This window comes from Sus scrofa, chromosome 1 (assembly GCF_054392235.1).
Source record: "Sus scrofa isolate SSC_HxYL_T2T_F1_AM1 chromosome 1, Sscrofa_HxYL_maternal_Yorkshire_Landrace_v2.0, whole genome shotgun sequence".
Classification (NCBI taxonomy): Eukaryota; Metazoa; Chordata; class Mammalia; order Artiodactyla; family Suidae; genus Sus; species Sus scrofa.
Window position 1 is genome coordinate 139,214,628 of NC_139383.1, and position 22,063 is coordinate 139,236,690.

At 42.7% G+C, this 22,063-nt stretch overlaps 1 protein-coding gene across 2 annotated transcripts in view; it reads right to left on the reverse strand.

Annotated features, from left to right (window-relative positions):
• The window catches only part of RTF1 (RTF1 homolog, Paf1/RNA polymerase II complex component), a 56,086-nt gene that overhangs the window by 28,685 nt on the left and 5,338 nt on the right, over positions 1-22,063 (reverse strand). For both annotated transcript variants that reach the window (XM_021097446.2, XM_084973928.1), the window contains exon 2: positions 13,878-13,988. In XM_021097446.2, coding sequence (XP_020953105.1) covers positions 13,878-13,988 — 111 coding nt within the window. The remainder of the gene's footprint in view (positions 1-13,877; positions 13,989-22,063) is intronic.

A 22,063-nucleotide genomic window follows, 5' to 3' on the forward strand; every position in this document is an offset into this window, starting at 1 on the left:
GTCAATTTAGGAGAATGATCTTTGGTGAAAAATGCTTTACTTGGAAACTTTATTTTATACTCTAAACTTAATATTCACCTTTCCAGCATCACAGATTAAATTAGAAACCTGGTATTAACATAAAATTTCTTCATCTAATATTTAACAAGTCTTTGCTCCTTCTATAATGTGACCATAAATTCATCTCCTACCTTATAATAGCTAAGATCAGAAGTAATTTATTTTGGGTTTTGTTGGGGGATGTGGGTGGAGGAGTAGTTCTGATGAGGTTTCCATCTTAGAAATATTCCAGATGAGCTATTTTGAAGAACCACAGCCTGTTAATTGACCTTGATAAGATAAAGTAAAAGGGTACTACTTTAATCTTCTGATTTTTCATTTTAATTTACTTATTTTAATTGCCACTTTATTTTTGTGCTCAGGAGCTAGGAAGAAGGGACAAGTGAAAATAAAACAGCCACATGTTCAAGAATGACATATTAGGGGAGTTCCCATTGTGGCTCAGCAGGTTAAGAACATGACATAATTTATGAGATGATGCCAGTTCAATTCCTGGCCTCACTCAGTGGGCTAAGGATCTGGCATGGCCACAAGCTGTGGCACAGGTCAAAGATGCACCTCATATCTGGTGTTGGTGTGGCTGTGGCATAGACAGGCAGCTGCAGCTCTGATTCAACCCCTAGCTTGCAAACTTCTATATGCTACAGATATAGTCTTAAAAAGAAAAACAAACAGGAATTCCCACTGTGGTGCAGTGGAAACGAATCCAGCTAGGAACCATGAAGTTGCGGGTTTGATCCCTCGCTCAGTGGGTTAAGGATCTGGCATTGCTGTGAGCTGTGGTGTAGGCTGCAGACATGGCTTGGGTCTAGCGTTGCTGTGTCTCTGGTGTAGGCCGGCAGCAACAGCTCCGATTTAGACCCCTAGCCTGGGAACCTCCATATGCCACAGGTGTGGCCCTAAAAAGGACAAAAGACAAAAAAAAAAAAGAAAAAGAAAAAAGAAAAACAAACAAAAACCCAGAATGACACAGGAGTTCCTTCTATGATGCAGTGGGTCAATGATCTGGCCTGTCTCTGTGGAGGCAAACACTGTGATCCCTGGTGGATTACAGTTGGTTAAGGAGCTGGCGGTGTTGCCGCTGTGGTGTAGGTTGAAGCTCTGGCCCTGGAGCTTTCCACATGCCATGGGTGCGGCCATAAAAAAAATTCTTTTAATGATATATTACGTTAATCAATAGCAATTTCTTCTTCTTCTTCTTTTTTTTTTTTTTTTTTTTGGTCTTTTTAGGGCCACACCTGTGGTATATGGAAGTTCCCAGTCTAGAAATTAAACCAGAGTTACAGCTGAAGGCCACAGCCATAGCAATGCCAGATCTGAGGCTCCTCTGTGGCCCACACCACAGCTCACAGCAATGCCAGACCCCTAACCCACTGAGCGAGGCCAGGGATAGAATCTATGTCCTCATGGATACTAGCTGAGTTCATTACTGCTGAGCCACGATGGGAACTCCAAGGAGATAATTTTTTGGTCATTTTGAAAGAATGCAAAAGGCCACCATGTTTAATCTTGTGGTTAACTTCACTAAAATATATCAACTTCCTATGATGATAATACAGATATTATAAGAGGCAATAATGTATAAAACATCTTCTGCATTGGCTTTAGTTATAAAAAATAGCACAACTATGCACATAATAGTCAATATTTATTGCTTGGTTATGAACATGGGCATGATCCATCTCTTAGTGTCTTTCTGGACTTCTTTGTACAGAAGTCCCTTCTTTGTATAAAGGAATCTCTTTGTACTTCTACCCAATGGAAATATGAAAAGCCTGAGAGCATAAAGGTTGAGCTACCAAGGGTCACATGTGTGTTAAAGTGGCTACATCTTTTTTTGCCAGCAGATCTGGGTCTCTCATGTGCAACAGAGTCAAATTCTAAACTCCTGGGGTTGGGGGGAGGGGGAGTGTTAATGAGAGCAAAAGTGGCCTAAATGTGAAGTCACTCAGGTGAACTCCATTCAGGAGATACTAGAAAGCTATCTGGCTTCCTTATCCTTCCACCGTCTATCTGCTTCAATCTGCCATTGCCTAAGCTTAGCAACTGTCATCTATAGCCTATGATACTTATCCCTTGGGGGAGAAGGAAGAAAGATAAGAGTGAAAATAGAAAAAGTAAAATGTTCCTATTTAACAAGGGCTTTCCTGGCTGAACCTCAATGTAGGAATGGGACCTTGTTTCTCCTTCCAATAATTTTCTAAAGAAATGAGATGACAAAGCTGCCTCACTTCCCATGAGGCTGACAATAGGGTCTGTCATGCCAATGGCAAACAACCAAACTCACTATGTGACAGCTTTTACGGGAATTTTAATAATGTAGGTAACTTTAAAAAATAAAATTTCTTGGAGTTCCCATTGTGGCACATCGGAAACAAATCCAACTAGTAACCATGAGGTTTGATCCCCAGCCTCACTCAGTGGGTCGGGGATCCAGCATTGCTGTGAGCTGTGGTATACATCGCAGACCCGGCTTGGATCCTGCATTGCCATGGCTGTGGCGTGGGCCCGCAGCTGTAGCTCTGATTCGACCCCTAGCCTGGGAACCCCCATATGCCACGAGTGTGACCCTAAAAAGAAAAATAAACAAAAAATAAAATTTCTTATTAATATATTTTTCAATACCAAGAGAAAAGAATAAGCTACTTGTATATTTACTTTCTAAAAAGTGTCTTGAGAGTTCCTGCTGTGGCGCAGCAGATTAGGTATTCAGGAGTTGTCTCTGGGTGGCTCAGGTTTAATCCCCAGCCCAGTGCAGTGGGCTAAGGATCCAGAGTTGCCACAGCTGTGGTATAGATTGCAGGTGTGGCTCAAATTTGACCCTTGGCCTGGGAACTTCCATTATCTCATGCATGCAGCCAAAAAAAAAAAAAGCATCTTAATTTTATTTAAAAAGTTCTTTAGGGAGTTCCTGTTGTGGCACAGTGGTTAACGAATCCGACTAGGAACCATGAGGTTGCGGGTTCGGTCCCTGCCCTTGCTCAGTGGGTTAACGATCCGGCGTTGCCGTGAGCTGTGGTGTAGGTTGCAGACGCGGCTCGGATCCCGCGTTGCTGTGGCTCTGGTGTAGGCCGGTGGCTGCAGCTCCGATTCAACCCCTAGCCTGGGAACCTCCATATGCCGCGGGAGCGGCCCAAGAAATAGCAAAAAGACAAAAAAAAAATAAAAATAAAAATAAAAAGTTCTTTAAAATCTAATTTTAAGAACAATTTGGAGTTCCCGTTGTGGCTCAGTGGTTAACGAATCCGACTAGGAACTATTAGGTTGCGGGTTTGATCCCTGGCAAAAAGACAAAAAAAAAAAAAAAAAAAAAAAAAAAAAAAAAAAAAAAAAAAAGAACAATTTATGTTTATTATATTAAACTTGGGAAAAAATAGAGTTTTGTTTTTGGGCTGTGCCTACAGCATGCAGAGGTTTGATTCCCAGGCTAGGAATCAAACCTGGACCACAACAGTGACAATGCCAGAACCTTAACCCAATGAGCCACCAGGGAACTGTGAAAGTATTTTTAAGGTTAAACAAAAACCAAATCCACCTGTGTTTCTACCACCCAAAGATAAATAATCACCTAAAATTTGGAGACCAGTCTCATTATTATTCCTATTTAAGTGAAAGAGACTCAAATAGGTCCTGATAATCTCCCACAAGAGTCCCCCCCCAACAATAGATCACATTTGTAATCTAACATTTTCCTATAAACCAGAAGTTTCTGATTTTTTTTTTTTTTTTTTTTTTTTTGGTCTTTTTAGGGCTGCACCTTCCACATACGGAGGTTCCCAGGCCAGGGGTTGAATTGGACCTGTAGCCGCTGCCCTACAGCATAGCTCACAGCAATGCCAGATCTTTTTTTTTTTTTTTTTAATATTGTTTATTATTACCTTCGCTTTTTTTCTAAGTCAATTTTTTTTTTTTTTGGTCTTTTTTGCCATTTCTTGGGCCGCTCCCGCGGCATATGGGAGGTTCCCAGGCTAGGGGTCTAATCGGAGTTGTAGCCACCAGCCTACACCAGAGCCACAGCAACGCGAGATCCGAGCCGAGTCTGTGACCTACACCACAGCTCACGGCAACGCCGGATCACCAACCCACTGAGCAAGGGCAGGGATTGAACCCGCAACCTCGTGGTTCCTAGTCAGATTCGTTAACCACTGCGCCACGATGGGAACTCCCAATGCCAGATCTTTAACCCACTGATTGAGGCCAGGGATAGAACCTGTGCCCTCATGAATACTAGTCAGATGTTTTCCGTTGAGCTATGATGGCAACTCCTGAATATCTTTTGGTCTAAGCACACAGACATCTTCTCTCGAGATGACAGAATCTAATAAACCATAAAGGAGATGATTAAGGCTTGTAGAAGGCAAAACTGACATATAAATATCTTAATCCAGCCATTAGCCCAGAGATTGTTCACCTATTCCTGCAAATGCCTTATTCTGTTGACCCTAAGACAGAAAGAAAGCAAATTCTTTCGTTGCCAGAGAGTGGTAGTAAATGGAATCTAAGTTGTAAAGGACAGAATTAAAGAGATGCTCTTAAGCTTTCCCTATCCAGCAGAAAGTAGAGGAAATGAGCTGGCTTTTCTTGATTTGTTTTGCGAACTATTGCTCCACTGAAAGCCAAGCTCTGTTGTGACCTTAAAAGTACTCGGAAAGGCACCACACAGAAGGCAAGAATAAGAAAATGAGTGCCTGCTAATCTGCATCTGAGTACAGAGGTCAGAGCATCCCTCAACAGAGAGCTGCTCAAAAACAATCTGGGAAAGGTAACGGATCCACTGTCAGTCAGGACTCCTGCTTTCCCTACACCCATGCAGGCCTGCGCACAATGCCAGAGAAATGTTCTGTATACATGCAGTGAAGAAAACCTAAAACAGTGACTAGAAGAAAGATGTTTTCTTTTTTTGGTCTTTTTAGGGCCAAACATGCAGCATATGGCTAGGGGTAGAATCGAAGCTATAGCCGCTGGCCTATACCCCAGCCCCAGCCCCTCAGGATCCGAGCCACATCTGCGACCTACACCACAGCTCATGGCAACACTGAATCCCCGACCCACCGAACAAGGCCAGGACTCAAACCCGAACCCTCATGGATACTAGTCAGGTTCGTTACTGCTGAGCCACAAAGGGAAATCCATCTTTTTTTTTTTTTTTTTTTTTGGCTGTCCTATAGCATATGGAGTTCTTGGGCTAGGGATCAGATCCAAGCAGCTGCAGTTGTGATCTACGAAGCACCTGTGAGAACACCAGATCCTTAACCCACTGTGCTGGGCCACCTGCATCCTGGCACTGCAGAGACGCCGCTGGGCCCACTGTGCCACAGTGGGAACTCTAGAAGACGTTTTCTTAACTAATAAATTACTCTGACCACTATAACAGATATTCTAAGGGACAGCAATTATCTAACGATACAAGGAGGGCTGGAAGTACTACACAACCCTGTGCCAGAAGTGAGTATGGGTTGTTATAACCTGGTCCCTCCCCTGGGAAGCAGAGGGTTTTCCTTGCACTCAGCTGAAAGACAAAAAGGAACATGGGTTGGGGAGTGGCTGCTTTGGACTTGGGTAGCATTGAGATGCTGAGTATTTTGAGTATCCTAGAAGCAAAAAGGCAAAGAAACTTCAACATTTCAGAGAGGTTATCTCTAATGGGCAAGGAAAATCATATTCTAGGTCTCAGGATCCAGAGTACAAACCACTGTGGGGAGTTCCCACTGTGGTGGGGTGGGTAAAGAATCTACCTATAGGAGTTTTGGTTGTGGCACAGTGGAAACAAATCCGACTAGTAACCATGAGGTTGCGGGTTTGATCCCTGGCCTTGGATCAGTGAGTTAGGGATCCCGTGTTGCTGTGGCTGTGGCGTAGGCCAGCAGCTGTAGCTCTGATTCGACTCCTAGCCCAGGAACTTCCATATCCTCAGGTGCCACCCTAAAAAGCCCCCCCCCCAAAAAAAAAAGAAAAAAAGAAAAAGAAAAAGAAAAAGAATCTGACTGCAGTGGCTTGGGTCACTGTGGAGGCGTGGGTTCCATCCTCAGCCTGGCATAATGAGTTAAGGTTCTGGTGTTGTGGCAGAGGACTCGGCTATGGCTTGGATTCAATCCCTGGCCCAGGAACTTCCATATGCCTGGGTGTGGCCAACCCCCTCCCCCCACAAAAAAATCCCAAAACACTGTAGCCCATTTACTCCTAAAATGAATTTACGGTGAAACGAAAATACTTTGAGATAAGTAGGGTTCAAGAAGAATAGCTGGGCCAGTGATAAACTATAGGATTAGAGGTTGAAAGAACTGGAATAAAGCCCAAGCCTTCAACCTGAAACTGTTTCCTTATCTGTAAAGCAGGAATAATAATACTGTTTTGACCACCTATCAGGGTAGTAGGAGACACAAAGGAGACAGAATAAAAGATGTTTAGAGCACATCAGAAACTACGAAGTTCTATATAAATGCAGGGTACTCTCTTATGATGGGAAAAGGAAACCAGAACTTCTGTGAGCCTCTGTTTTCTTATCTGAAACAAGCGAGCAAATAATCTCTATGACTTATTGGAGTTTTAAAATTGTAGGATTCTATATAAAATAGTGGTATATATACTTAATGAAAGCAACTGGCAAAACGGTTCTGTAGTGGAAGTTCCCACTGTGGCTCAGCAGTAATGAATCCAACTAGTATCCATGAGGAAGCGGGTTGGATCTCTGGCCTCACTCAGTGGGTTAAGGACCTGGCATTGCTGTGGCTGTGGTGTAGACCAGCAGCTGTGGCTCTGATTTGACCCCTAGCCAGGGAACTTCCATATGCCGCAAGTGCGGCCCTAGAAAGCAAAAAAAAAAAAAAAAAAAAGGTTCTGTAGTTATTATTCTAGATCCTGACAGTGGCCAACAAAGAGGTATGTGAAGAGCACTTGGTTCCAGGTTTAGGTGTACCCCCTCCACATCCCGAAGGTAGAACAGGGTCGGCAGAGTTGAAGAGTAAATGCAAATGTCAGCCTAAAGAACATGACAACAGCTAAGTTTTCTCTTAAAAGAAATAAATTACTATGTAATTAATCAGACAAAAGGATACAAAGGTATACAAAGGATACCACTGTATTTTATCATGAGGCAATCACATACATTTAACTGGAAAATGTAGAGAATCCCTACACTCAATCATAAAAACTTACGGTCTGGTCAGGGAGATAAAAACAAAAGTGAAACAGAAATGACACAAAAAAATGTAAAATATAATCAGTACTCTACTTTGCTGTTTGGGTAGGAAGTATCAGATTTATTGTACACAAGTTTAAGAAAATAGTCCATAAAATCACTTTATTCTCCCAAATTCTTGCAATCAGATTTTTATGGTATCTAGATAAATGAGTGCACTGCATGGTAATCTACATAGCCAAGAACAAAGAAATCTGATGTATTACATAAAGAAAAAAAAGGCTTATAAGCAATCCAAACAGTTACTGTTAAATTTAAGTACTAAAGCAGAGTACTCGAGAGAGCACTCTTGTGGTACAGCAGGTTAAGAATCCAGTGTTGCCACTGCAGCAGCTTGAGTCACTGCTGTGGCATAGGGTTTGTCCTTTTTTTTAGGGCCATACCTGAAGAATATGGAAGTTCCCAGCCTAGGGGTCAAATTGGAGCTGTAGCTGCTGGCTTAAGCCACAACCACAGCAATGCCAGATCTGATTTGAGTCTGCAGCCTACATCACAGATTGTAGCAATGCAGGATCCTTAACCCACTGAGCAAGGCCAGGGATCAAACCCAAGTCCTCATGGATACTAGTCAGGTTCATTACCACTGAAACACAATGGGAACTTGGGGTGTGGGTTTAATCCTAGGAACCATGAGGTCGTGGGTTCAATCCCTGGCCTTGCACAGTGGGTTACAGATCCAGCATTGCCATGAGCTGTGGTGTAGGTTGCAGACATGCCTCGGATCTGGTGTTGCTGTGGCTGTGGTGTAGGCTGGTGGCTACAGCTCTGATTAGACCCCTAGCTTGGGAACCTCCATATGCTGCAGGAGTGGCCCTAAAAAGACAAAAAATAAATACATAAATAAAAAATAAAGCAGTGTACTCCAACCTAAACTCTATGGGGCTTCCTGGTTTCCTGATGCCAAATCAGATCAAAGGAAGGAAATTGGAAGTAGAGCAGATTACCAGAGATGAGAACAATGGCCACTGCTTACCTATGGTAAGGGGCGGGAGAGAAGAGATGTAAAAATCAGTACCACACAGCTCGGAATTTTGGAAGTCATTATCTCATAGTACAAGAACTGCCATTCATAATCATGACTAAATCAGTTAAAAAATTATATGTAATAAAATCTGTCAACATTTGTTTCAAATATAGTGGTTTTATATTTTAAACTTTTAAGAGGTAGAGTTTCGGTTGTGGCTCAGGGGTTAACAAACCAGACTAGTGTCCATAAGGACGAGGGTTTGATCACTGGCCTCGCTCAGTAGGTTAAGTATGCGGCATTGCCCTAAGCTGTGGTGGAGGCTGGCAGCTGTAGCTCAGATTTGACCCCTAGGCTGGGAACCTCCATATGCTGCAGGTGCAGACCTAAAAAGCAAAAAAAAAAAAAAAAAAAAAAAAAGGCTCTTGGGTACCTAGGCCAACTTCCTGGAAAAGTTATTACTGAGTGAATTTTAACTAAAAGTTTTCTCTTTTCAAAATGTTCTATCAATAAAAATTAATAGCAAGTGATAATGACTAGGAATTCAAGTGCAACTAGATCAAAGTAGAAGAGCCCAAAAGATCAGATGGGATAAGAAAGAAAGAGAAGAAGCTTCAGAAAAAAAGAAAGTAGGGGAAAAATGGAGAGGAAGAAAAGCAAGATACCACAATCTCTGAAGAGGTACACTGGAGCATAAAACACATCCAGGAAGGCTGAGAGTTCTGGAGAAGAAAAAACAGGTGTGAAAGGTGCTGAACTACAGGGCTGGGCCAAATGCTTTTATTTCTTTTTTTTTTTTTTTTTTGTCTTTTTGTTGTTGTTGCTATTTCTTGGGCCGCTCCCGCGGCATATGGAGGTTCCCAGGCTAGGGGTTGAATCGGAGCTGCAGCCACTGGCCTACGCCAGAGCCACAGCAAGGTGGGATCCGAGCCGCGTCTGCAAACTACACCACAGCTCACGGCAACGCCGGATCGTTAACCCACTGAGCAAGGGCAGGGACCGAACCCGCAACCTCATGGTTCCTAGTCGGATTCGTTAACCACTGCGCCACGACGGGAACTCCTTATTTCTCAAAAATGTTGACAACAAGACTATTCATGCTGGGTCACTTTGCTGTACAGTAGAAAACTGACAGAACACTGTAAACCAACTATAACAGAAAAAATAAAAATCATTAAAAAAACAAGATTGTACATGAAGCTTTTTAAAATAATCATTCTTTCTTATGCAGAGTGTATTAGAACATAATTCAACTGTTTCTGTGCTTTGACAAATGTAGTTATATTCAATTCTGAACAATGAAGAAAGGGTTTTCTTGGTTTCTAACGATTTTTACTGGTAACAAGTGAAAATTTAGGCTTTCTTCTTATTTCTTATCTAGGTGCAGCTGTTTGCACAAGAGGCACCCTGTTTCTAAAAAGGACTCTGAACTACATGATTTAGGACTCTGTTCCTCCTAACAAATGGACTTTTTTCTGGATAGGAAACTTTTTTTTTAGGTCTTTTTGCCTTTTTAGGTCTGCCCCCGCGGCACATGGAGGTTGCCAGGCTAGGGGTTGTACTGGAGCTGTAGCTGCTGGCCTACACCACAGCCATAGCAACTTGCGATCTGAGCCATGTCTTCAACCTACACCACAGCCTACGGCAATGCCAAATCCCCAACCTAGTGAGCAAAGCCAGGGATCGAACCCATGTCCTCATGGATACTAGTCAGCTTCATTAACCACTGAGCCAGGACAGGAACTCCTGGATAGGAAACTTTGATAACCTCCCTGTATCCTTCCCCCTACCCCCCCATCAATTAGCTAGCTATCTTTTTTTTTTTTTTTGTAGTTGCACCCGTGGCACACAGAAGTTCCTGGGCCAGAGATCAAATCCTAGTCACAGTACTGATGCAAGCCTCTGTGCCACAAGAGAACTCCCAGCTAGTTATCTTCTTGCTCCAAAGTCAGCGCACAGCTCTCCTTATAACAAATCATATATTAACCCCCTAACTCAATTGTTCTTGACTAGTTTTCTGTCTTAGCAAATCTAAGGGAGCCAGCATACTTCTACCTATATTCATCATCACTAATGACAATAAACAACGAGAGGTGGGAGGGGAGAAGGGTTGGGAGGTATATTTGAAAATATGCCAGAGTAGCTTCTGGAACAAGCAGGCCCCACCTGACTGAGAACTAACTGTCACCTTAACCAACCAAATTTCTAAAAGCCTAGTTTGTAGATAGTAAGGATATTAAAGCCATAGCAGAAAATAGAAAAAAAAAAAATTTACTTCAGTGTATGGGTTTTGCCTATAAAGATGTATGAATATTCATTTTGAGAGAGAAAAAAAAGCAAGAGCCTCTGTCTCAAACTTTATATTCTAAGGATCTCTCAGATGTGTCCTACCCACTCTAAAATATTTCTATGGCAGCCATAAATCTGAGTTCACAATAATACCACTGAGTTCTTTAGTGGTGGGTAGTATTTTTTTTTAAAAAAGATTTTCTTAATTGTCCAAAATAATGAAATATTCATCCTAACTTTGAGGTGCTCTGTGCTTAAGCTAGTAGCCTGGGCCAGAAAGTGATAATGCAGAACAAAAAACAGGCACCTTTCAGAGTGGCCACAATATAAAGGCTGCTATTCACAGCGGGAGGGTGGGGAAGAGATAGGAGCAGAGCTGTAAGAAGCCAGTGGGCCTCGGGGGTGGGACCTGGAGACAGCAGCAAGAGCTAAGAACCTTGTGGGAGCAAAGTTACTCAAAGTCCCCTTCCCCACTAGGCAGGGAGCAGATTGCCTGCAGCTTTTTCACTAGTAACTACATAAGCAGCTGGTAGCATTCTAAGGTGAGGACTCTCAGACTTGGTTAAGTAGCTTCAAGTGACAAAAGGGAATCCTAAGCTGTAATCATTTTTACGGATGCTGGACCTACCCTAATGCAAGTTTGGGGCTCCTTTATTTTTATTTATTTATTATTATTATTATTATTTTGGTCTTTTTAGGGCCACACCCATGGCATATGGAGGTTCCCAGGCTAGGGGTCGAATCGAAGCTGTAGCTGCCAGCCTATACCACAGCCACAGCAACTTGGGATCCGAGCTGCATCTGCAACCTACACCACAGTTCATGGCAACACCGGATCCTTAACCCACTGAGCAAGGCCAGGATCAAACCCACGTCCTCTTGGATACTAGTCGGGTTCGTTAACCGCTGAGCCACGATGGGAGCTCCTGGGCTCCTTTAATGCTGTGGAATTAATACATACACTGACCTCCTGGCAGAAGCAGCTAAAAAAGATGAAGGGAATCCCTACAGTAATTGCACACTTAGGATCTAATGATAGGAATACGGAGAAAAAAATGTTTCAAAGGAGAGTTACTGATTGTCTCTTAAGGAAGAGCAAAGACCATAAATAAGTTACAGGTATTCTAAACACAACACGGATTCAAACTCAAGACAATATTGTGGGGGGGACCACCACAGCAGCTGACTTCTGAAATGTGGAAAATGAAAGTAGCTGATGCAGGGACAGTGGGAAAGGTAATTATTTCAAGATTCCTGTATTATCAATGCATTTTTTTTTTTTTTTGGTCTTTTTGCCTTTTCTAGGGCCGCTCCTGGGGCATATGGAGGTTCCCAGGCTAGGGGTCAAATCGAAGCTGTAGCCGCCAGCCTACACCACAGCCACAGCAACTTGGGATCCGAGCTGCATCTGCAACCTACACCACAGCTCACGGCAACGCCGGATCTCTAACCCACTGTGCAAGGCCAGGGATCGAACCTGCAACCTCATGGTTCCTAGTCGGATTCGTTAACCACTGAGCCACGACGGGAACACCTATCAATGCATCTTTTTAAAAAATTGAAAAAACAGGAGTCCCTGCTGTTGCACAACTGGATCAGCAGTGTCTTGGGAGCACCAGGACACAGGTTCAATCCTTGGCATGGCACAGTGTGTTAAAGACCTGATGTTGCCGAAGCTTCAGCTTAGGTTGCAACTATGGCTCAGATCTGATCCTTGGCCTGGGAACTCCATGTGCTGTGGAGCGGCACAAAAAAAGAAAAAAACAGAAAAAGAAAAAAGAAAAACAAAGCAAATTATTTCACAAAACCTGCTTTTCTAACAGATTAGGTTACTTGGAGTTCCCGTCGTGGCGCAGTGGTTAACGAATCTAACTAGGAACCAAGAGGTTGCAGGTTCAGTCCCTGCCCTTGCTCAGTGGGTTAAGGATCTGGCGTTGCTGTGAGCTGTGGTGTAGGTTGCAGACACGGCTCAGATCCCGCGTTGCTGTGGCTCTGGCGTAGGCTGGTGGCTACGGCTCCGGTAAGACCCCTAGCCTGGGAACCTCCACATGCCGTGAGAGCGGCCCAAGAAATAGCAAAAAAAAAAAAAAAAAAAAAAAAAAAAAAAAAAAAAAAAAAAAAGACAGATTAGGTTACTTTATCAATTGTAGAGGAATTATAGTTTCTCCATTAAAAATCAATGAAACAGGAGTTCCTGTCGTGGCGCAGTGGTTAACGAATCCGACTAGGAACCATGAGGTTGCAGGTTCGGTCCCTGCCCTTGCTCAGTGGGTTAATGATCCGGCGTTGCCGTGAGCTGTGGTGTAGGTTGCAGATGCAGCTCGGATCCCACCTTGCTGTGGCTCTGGTGTAGGACGGCGGCTACAGCTCTGTTTAGACCCCTAGCCTGGGAACTTCCATATGCCGCAGGAGCGGCCCAAGAAATAGCAAAAAGACAATAAATAAATAAATAAATAAATAAAACAAAAAGAATTAAAATTCACCCATTCACTACCCCTTGCTGTCAAAACAATTTTAGGCCTGTTAAATCATTAAAGATTAAGAGAAAATTACTAATTTGCAATCATTTCTAATTTTCATATACAGGGCACTGGTAAATACTCTTCCAGGTGCTAATTAAATTTCATTATAATAAAAAACCTTTTTTTACTTTAGTGGGACTTCATTGTTAAGTATACTGGCAGAAATACTTTCCTAGACAGCAGGGTAAAAGATTAGAACAGAAAGGTGATATGCAGCCTTCCTGTTGAAATTACTAAGGGAAAAAAAAGTATTTTATTTTAAATCAAATAAGGAACATGTAAGAGAGCTCCCAAGACCTTTCCCCAGCCTCTTTCTTCCATTACTGGATCTTTTAGAGCCTTGTTTGGCGGTAGAGAGCAGTTTGGGAAAGCCATCTTGGTTTGAGCAATGAACAGCTGGATTTTTTTCTCCGTTAAGGTGAATGCCACTACTTTGAGGGATGTTGATTCAATCTACTCAAAGAAAGCTTCTTGTCCTGCTCAAGTATTTCCCACTAAAATATGGCACTCCTGACAGAATTTCCTTCTAATGTAAAAGTGGGGTTAAAAAGATGAAGAAAAATAAAAGAGATGATGTCTAACAAGTCGTGTCCTCTCAGCAAAAGGGCTGAAAAGACCGAAAAATGGCCACCTAAATGCCCAACAGAGGCACCCACTAGGTAACTGGCAGTATAAAGAACATCACAATGTGAAAGCTTTCCATACGTAATTTCCTTTCCCCAAGAAGTTCTCATAGATCTTAGACAGGAAGGTCTCAGTTTAAGAAAAAGAAGCTGTCCAGGGGTCACTGACTGAGGACCCTCAAACACCTAGTAGTCCCAGGGGCCTAGCCCTCCACACTCACCTCATCATCGCTGTTGGACGTTTCGGAGTCTGAGGAGGCTGCAGGCTGACTCACAGGCGGCTCCTTCTCTTCAGAGTCACTTCGCTTCCGCTTTGCCAGGGACAAGAGCTCCTGAGAGGGTAAAGGTAGCCAGGTGAGTTTTGTTCACAGAGAAAACATATCCAAGAATAATGAAATGCCCACCTTCCTTAGATCTCTTATCTTTGTGCTTTCAATCGAAGGACATCATCAGGGGAACTTTGAGCACATGAACAGACTGCCAGCCAGTACTCCTGAGTGCTGAAGAAATGTTTTCAAAATCTGTCCCTTCCATCTTAGTGGGAAATGTATGTCTGAAATGGGAAAGTGACTAGAAAACTGAATGGGAAGCTACCCTCAAATTGTCACATTTCCTCTACAAGCTAGAGAAGATCTGATTCTCAGGAACTGATAGAAGAACCATGTCTACAAAGGTAATCTCCTCGCTGTTCTTACTGGCATAGCTAATACTCTGAGTGTCCTCCTACTATATGATTCTTGGTAAAATTGGCATTTGTAGGGCTGTTCTGAATAAGCTGACAAGCTACAAGTTCCTGAAGTCATTTATTTTGAATGCCTAAACCAGGGGGAAAAACATATAATTCTAGTGCTTAATCCAGACTTAAGCAGTAAGAATACTGGCCGCTAGAATCCTAATTTGACAACCCAAATATTTCTATTTCACCACCTCTGCCTTGTCCTGGTGATTTAAGAGAGATTAAAGGGGAAGAGATATGGCATTTACTAAGTCATGGCTACAACCACGATTTGCTCTCTCACACAGTTCCCCTCTCCTGTTACTTCCCCCCAATTCAGTCCAGTCACCCAAAAACACAACAAAAGGATACCTGCTATGATTCCGGCACTATGTTAATATCAATACCAGTCCAAAACTATTCTACACTTACTAGATGCCAGGTACTTTTCTAAGCATCTAACATTTAATCTTCACAACAACCTTAAGGTGAGTACTATTACCATTCCTGCTTAAAGATAAAGAAACTAAGAAGCAGGAGAGGTTAAGTAACTTACCCAAGGTTATACAGCTAGTACAGGACAGAGCCAGGATTCAAACCAAGGCAGGTAAAATTTAGCTCCTATTTCAGTCACAGTTTATATTATCCCCTTGTGCCAAGAAAAGAGAAAAATACAACTAATAAATACTAGAAATATTATTTCTTGATGATGGCAGTGCTATACAATTATAGCTTAAGTGCCAAGACTAATTTTTTAAAAAACAGGCTGCTGTAAAATAGCTGTTTTCTTCTTCCAGTCTCTTTCTATTTTAGGACTATACCCTCCTTGGCCAGAATGAGAAAATGACCTTCTCAGATTAACAGCTGACACCATCTCTTCTTTATAAGCAATCGAGAAATGTTACTCTTCTCATTTCATTAGAGAGAGCTAGCATATTAACTTCCTGAAAAGGCTTTACATGGTAAAAACACTCCTAATTTTTCATACCAAAATAACTCCTATGACCAAATGCAAAACAGCAATATTTGTGTGTTTAGTCTTTTAAAAACTTGAGGTATAACTTACATACAATACATTTGATCCTCTCTTATGGACAGTTTATGAGTTCCACAAATACATACAGTTGAACCACTCCCACAATCAAGATATAGGACAGTCTCATCATCCCCCCAAATACCCCTGTAATTTGCACTTGTCAATAGTACTTAACATTTTGATATGAAAAAGTAGAGCATTCTTATGATCTGAAGCCTTTTCAGGAAGTTAGTGCTCTTCTTATCCCTCCCTCCATCTGCTGTCAAGCAGACCTGTTTTATGAGCCTTACAGTTCTGCCTATGATAAAAAGTCATATATATAGAATCATAGAGTATGTAGTCTTTTGAGTCTGGTTTCTATACTTAGCATAATACATTTGAGCTCATCCATGAAGCTGGGACAGGTGTCAGCAGTTTGTTTCTTTTTATTGTTAAGTAGTATTCCATTGTGTGGATATACCACACTTTGTTTACTTATCTACCAGTTGAAAAACATGTGGATTGTTTCCATCTTGGGGGGATTATATGTTTACGTACAGGTTTTTGTATAAACCTAAGTTTTTATTTCACTTGGGTAAATACCTAGGAGTGGTATTGTGGGTCATATGGTAACTTGTGTATGCCCTTTAGTATTACCTTCGGTTTCACATTATTTTCACGCAGATTTATTATAATTAGAAAGACATCTGGTAAGTAATGTCTTTCCTGACCCTCTGAGGTTCACAAATGCAGGAGAATTCTGTTTTAATACCTATTCATTACAACAGGGATTAGGATATGCTAGCAATCAAATCCTTTCCTGGAACACTATTTTTAAGCAGTAGGTATCCATTTAAAGTTACTGTAACTAAGAGTTCCCTGGAGGCTCAGCTGGTTAAAGATGTTGTTACTACTTGTGGTGCAAGTTCCATCCCTGGCCAGGGAAAAGCAATGGCCTCCCCCGCCAAAAAGTTACTGTAACTAAAGTGTTAAGATGTTAGTATTGCCTTCCTGCTAAAGAGATTTCACTCTAAATTAAGAACCTAACAACTGCCTCTGGTAGGCACAGTCCTGCTTCTTTTAAGACATTAAATACCATATTAACAATAGTATAGAGGAAGCAAATATCTTCTTTTTTTTTTTTTTGTCTTTTTATCTTTTGTTGTTGTTGTTGTTGCTATTTCTTGGGCCACTCCCGCGGCATATGGAGGTTCCCAGGCTAGGGGTCGAATCAGAGCTGTAGCCGCCGGCCTACGCCAGAGCCACAGCAACACAGGATCCGAGCCGCGTCTGCAACCTACACCACAGCTCACGGCAACGCCGGGTTGTTAACCCACTGAGCAAGGGCAGGGACCGAACCCGCAACCTCATGGTTCCTAGTCGGATTCGTTAACCACTGCGCCACGACGGGAACTCCCCAAATATCTTCTTAACAGTGTGAAATATACCCTTTCCACAAGCTGAGAATTGTACAGGAGTTACTGGGGGAACTCATGGCAAGGCTACTCTTCATAGTTAAATCCTTTATATTTTATTGAAGGCTCATAATTAAAGCCAAACATACTAAGGTGCAACAAAAGGTCTTGCTAGCACTGCACACGTGAAGAGATCATCTGATTTGCTACCAATAGGGGCTGATTTATCCAACACCAGTACTCGAAAAAGCCAATCTAAATCTGATTGATGCACAGGGGTAGGTCCATCTGCAGCTCTCTCCTGCCAGCCCATTTCACTATGCCCCACTGGGTGAGCTGAATTTCTGTGTGTCCAGTGGTTCTCTCTGACCATCATCCCTGTATTTCATCTCATCTAATAAAAACCTTCCCTACTTATCTTGGCCTTCCTCTAGGATGGAATGGCAGTGTGTGGTGCCAGCATGGTATATCACATTTAAGCTGAAGATCTGCTGAGAGTGATGCTGCCCATGCCAACATACTATAGGTATGGCTGTGGAGGATGCCATTAACACTGCTTGAAAAGTCATATTTAAACTAGGCAGCCAAAACTGAGACCCTAAAATAAAGCAAGTCTAATTGCAAGGTAGTATTTATTAAAATAGTATTAGTCTGGTTAAAATTACAATTCTAATCCATTAATACATGAAGACTCATAAACCTTAGGATTTATTCCCCCACCCTTTCATTCAAAACAGCCTACTTTTGCAATGTCTACCTGGATCAACCTGTAATAAAGCAACTTTGCTTCCCCTTACTTAAAGGAAATTAAATCTCACGGTTTGTTGTTGTTGTTTTTGTTGTTTGTTTTTTTGGTGGACTACACCCCTGGCATGTGGATGCTCCAGGACCAGGGACTGAACCCATGCCACAGTTGCAATCTGCGCCACAGCTTTGAAAACACCGGGTCCCACAGGTGCCACACAGGAACTTCCAAATCTCTCCTCTTTAATCAAATGTGTCATGATCACTGGATACACTGTGCCTCAGAAAAGGAGAATAAGAGCCCATATGGATAATGGATAAACCTCAGAAGTTTATATAGCTAATTAGTATGCTGAGCTGTATTTCACTTATTCATTCCACAAATACAACTAATATAAGTGATTACTAGCAGCTGGGGTGACTAAACATCTTGGTTTGCTCAGGACTGTCCTGGTTTAGCACTGAAAGTCTTGAATTCTGGAAAATTAAGACAGAGAGTTCCCCTGCTACCAGCACCTACTATGTACTAAGTTCTGGGTAGACAGTCATGCAGAAAAGATACACAGTCCTTGACTTCATGGAATTTAAAACCAAGTGAAGGAAACTGAAAAGAAACAGGTAAAGAAAAAATTATATCTAGTGATAAGTGCTAAGAAGGAAGTGAATCAAGGGAATGGGGAACCTGTCTGCGAAAGGGTAATTAGGGGAGGCTTCTCTGAGGCAATGGTGTTTAGGTTGAGACTAGAAACTTGGGGGGAGGAGACAGGGTGCAGTCTTCTGGACAGAGGTCTTCAGATAGAATAGATGTCCTGAAATTAGCAACAGCTTGGCTTAGCCAAACACCTGAAAGGAAACCAGTATGACTGGAGCTTCACAGGCAAGGGGGTGGTGGTGGGCGGGATGCAAAGTGGTAGGTTAGAGGTAAGAAGAAACATCATTCCCAGATTTATAAAGAGAGATCAGGAGAATGAATTTTATTTGAAGGCAGTGGAGAGCTATCAAAAGGTTTTAAGCAGGGGTGTAACCATCCCCGAGGGCTTTTATTAATTAATTAATTTGTTTATTTATTATTTGGCTGCACCAGCTACATGCAGAAGTTACAGGGCCAGAGATGGAACCCTTGCCACAGCAATAACAACGCAGGACCCTTAACCCGCTGAGACACCAAGGAACTCCCCAACTCTCCCTGAGGGTTTTTTTTTTTTTTGTCTTTTTGCTATTTCTTGGGCGGCTCCCTCGGCATATGGAGGTTCCCAGGCTAGGGGTCTAAACAGAGCTGTAGCCGCCGTCCTACGCCAGAGCCACAGCAAGGCGGGATCCGAGCTGCATCTGCAACCTACACCACAACTCACGGCAACGCCGGATCTTTAACCCACTGAGCAAGGGCAGGGATCAAACCCGCAACCTCATGGTTCTAGTCGGATTCGTTAACCACTGCACCACGACGGGAACTCCTCCCTGAGGGTTTTTTAAAGAGCACTCTGACTGAGAGAGGAACAGGCCAGAGGGGCCAGGGAGGAAGTGGAGAGGAATCAGGAGGAATCCGGGGCAGTGTCATCAGAGTGGATGATGACCTGGACAAGCTAAGTAGCCAAAGGGACAGAGAGGAGTGGCAGGACTTGAGAGATGATGGGGAAAGGGTAGTAATTCATAGAGGTTTAAATCTGAGACATTAATTCCCATTCTTTCTTTCATATCAAAATTGTTGAGAATGGAACATCATTCCAACAGTGAACACTGGTTACTTTTCAGGAGAGAGGAATAGAGTCATTGTATGTATAGGTGTTTGTGGAACAGGGGGGTATTTCTGTTTTGCTGGTACTGTTTCAACAAGCAGGTACTATTTTTATAATTAAAAAACAAAAGAAAACAAACCAAAACAATGAACATACACACAAAACCCCTTCTGAATTAGTAATTCCAAAGTGGCAGTATAACATTCCTTTACATTTCACATGACTGGCACTAAATGTGGCAACATCCCCATTCAATTCCCAGCAAAATAATTATAATTACAGATAAAATACTGAGTTATATAAATGCCCACAATGTCAAAGAACTGATGAAATTAAGTTTTCCACTCATTCGAAATAAAAAGTAGATAAAAATTTTTAAAAATTCTACCATTCTACTTAGTTCCCACTTAGACACTTTCTAACTAATGCACATTTCCACGCCTTATAGAAGATATATCAGTATTATAATAGACTGGCTAAAGCAAGAACTCCCAAGCTGACAGTGTCCCTTTATCTCCAAGTAATCCTACCAATAGTCAGAAAAGTTAGAATCTAACTTTCCATCATGATATGACAAGCAGCATTTGCTTATTCCACAAATACTTATTAGTTGTCCACTCAGTGTCAGGCAGGCATTATTTTCAACCACCCACTCAATGTCTCTACTCGAAAATCTCATGGCTAACTTTTTTTTTTCTTTTTCTTTTTAGGGCCACACCTGTAGCTTATGGAGGTTCCCAGGCTAGGCGTCTAATCAGAGCTATAGCCACCAGCCTACTCCGGAGCCAAAGCAACTCGAGATTCGAGCTGCGTCTGCAACCTACACCACAGTTCATGGCAACACCGTATCCTTAACCCACTGAGCAAGGCCAGGGATCAAACCAGCAACCTCGTGGTTCCTATCCGCATTCGTTAACCACTGAGCCACGATGGGAACTCCACTAGTCAGATTCTTAAGCCACTGAGCCACAACAGGAACTCCCTCTCATTGATAACTTTAATCTCTACCTATCCAAGACTGAACACATGTTCTTCACCTTCAAACCTGATCTTCTTCCAGGGTTCCCCATCTCAAGCCGGAACTTCCTCTTCCTCACCCCCAACATCCAATCAGTCATCAAGTCCTCTCAGTTTGACAGCCTGGATATTGTGTCCAGTTGAATCCACCTTTTGCCATCTCTATCACTACATCAATTTAAGGATGGCATTGTTCAACAAATATTGGCAAGGTGCATGCTGCAGGCCAGGCACTGTTCCAGTATAGGGACACTACACTGAACAAACAGCCTTGCCCTCTTAGAGCTTCCATTCAAGTGGAAGTTATGCTCTCCACCATCTCTGACCTGGACTCCTCTATCTGCTACCTAACTGGTATCCTCTCTCCAGATTACTCTCAACAGAGCAAACTGGGAAACCTTTTTTTTTTTTTTTTTTTTTTGGCTTTTTAGGGCCATACCCACAGCATATGGAAGTTCCTAGGCTAGGGGTCGAATCGGAGCCACAGTGGCCAGCCTACACCACAGCAATGCGGGATCCGAGCCACCTTTGCGACCAACACCACAGCTCATGGCCACGCCGAATACTTAAACTCACTGAGCAGGCCGGGGATGGAACCGACACCCTCATGGATCCTGTTGGGTTCCTTAACTGCTGAGCCATGAAGGGAAGTCTGGAAAACTTTTCAAAGGACAGATCCGAACACCTCTTCCACCTTAAAACCGTTCAGTGGTTTCTCATTACTCTCAGAATAAGGTCCACGGTCTTTATATTGCCAACCTGGAACTTCTTTTTATTTTTCCTTTTTTTTTTTTTTTTTTTTTGCCACACCTGCAGCAGGTGGAAGTTCCCAAGCCAGGGATCAAACGTGCACCACAGCAGCAACCCACGCTGCTGCACTGACAACACGAACCCTTAACCCGCTGAGCCACTGAGCCACAAGAGAACTCCTAAAACATTTTTTTCCTTTTTAGGAACGCACCTGCAAGCATAAGGAAGTTCCCAGGATAAGGACTAAATCAGAGCTGCAGCTGCCAGCCTATGCGACAGCCATGGCAACATGGGATCCAGGCCATATCTGCAACCTATACCATATGTAGCTTGTGGCAATGCCGGATCCTTAACCGACTAAGCCAGGTCAGGGATCAAACCCACAACCTCATGGATACAAGTTGGATACAACGCTGGATTCTTATTAACCCACTGAGGCACAATGGGAACTCCCCTAAAACTTTTTAACCACAGCCCACAGTAAGATAAATTATACCTAGTGACCCAGTGTGTATACACACACGTATATATGTGAAACACAGGTTTTATTAAGCAATACTTATCTTTACTAGATCTGATATATGATGTTTTCTATTTGATTCAATTTTTTTAAATTTGATATTTTTTGGCTGCGCCCAGGGCATGTACAATTTCCCCAGCCAGGAATCAACCTGCACCACAGCAGCGACCTGAGCCATGAAGATGCTAGGTCCTTCTTGCCTCAACACTTTTGTACATGTTAGTCCCTCAACCATGAACTCTCACACGTCCCTCTACTCTTCAGTCTCCTAATCGCTTTGTTCTGACCCATATTCCAGGTCTCATTTAAATGTCACTTTCATCAGGCTAGCATAGGGACACCCTGGTCAAGCTCTCACAGAATCCTTGCTCTTCTTCAGAGCCTGTAATGCAAGTGTAAGGAAATGACTCTAAGCAATGCCAGCCCCTGCCCCTCCTTCCCCCCACTTTGAAGGTAGACACTGCTTCCATTTTGCTCCCTCAATAGCCCTATTGC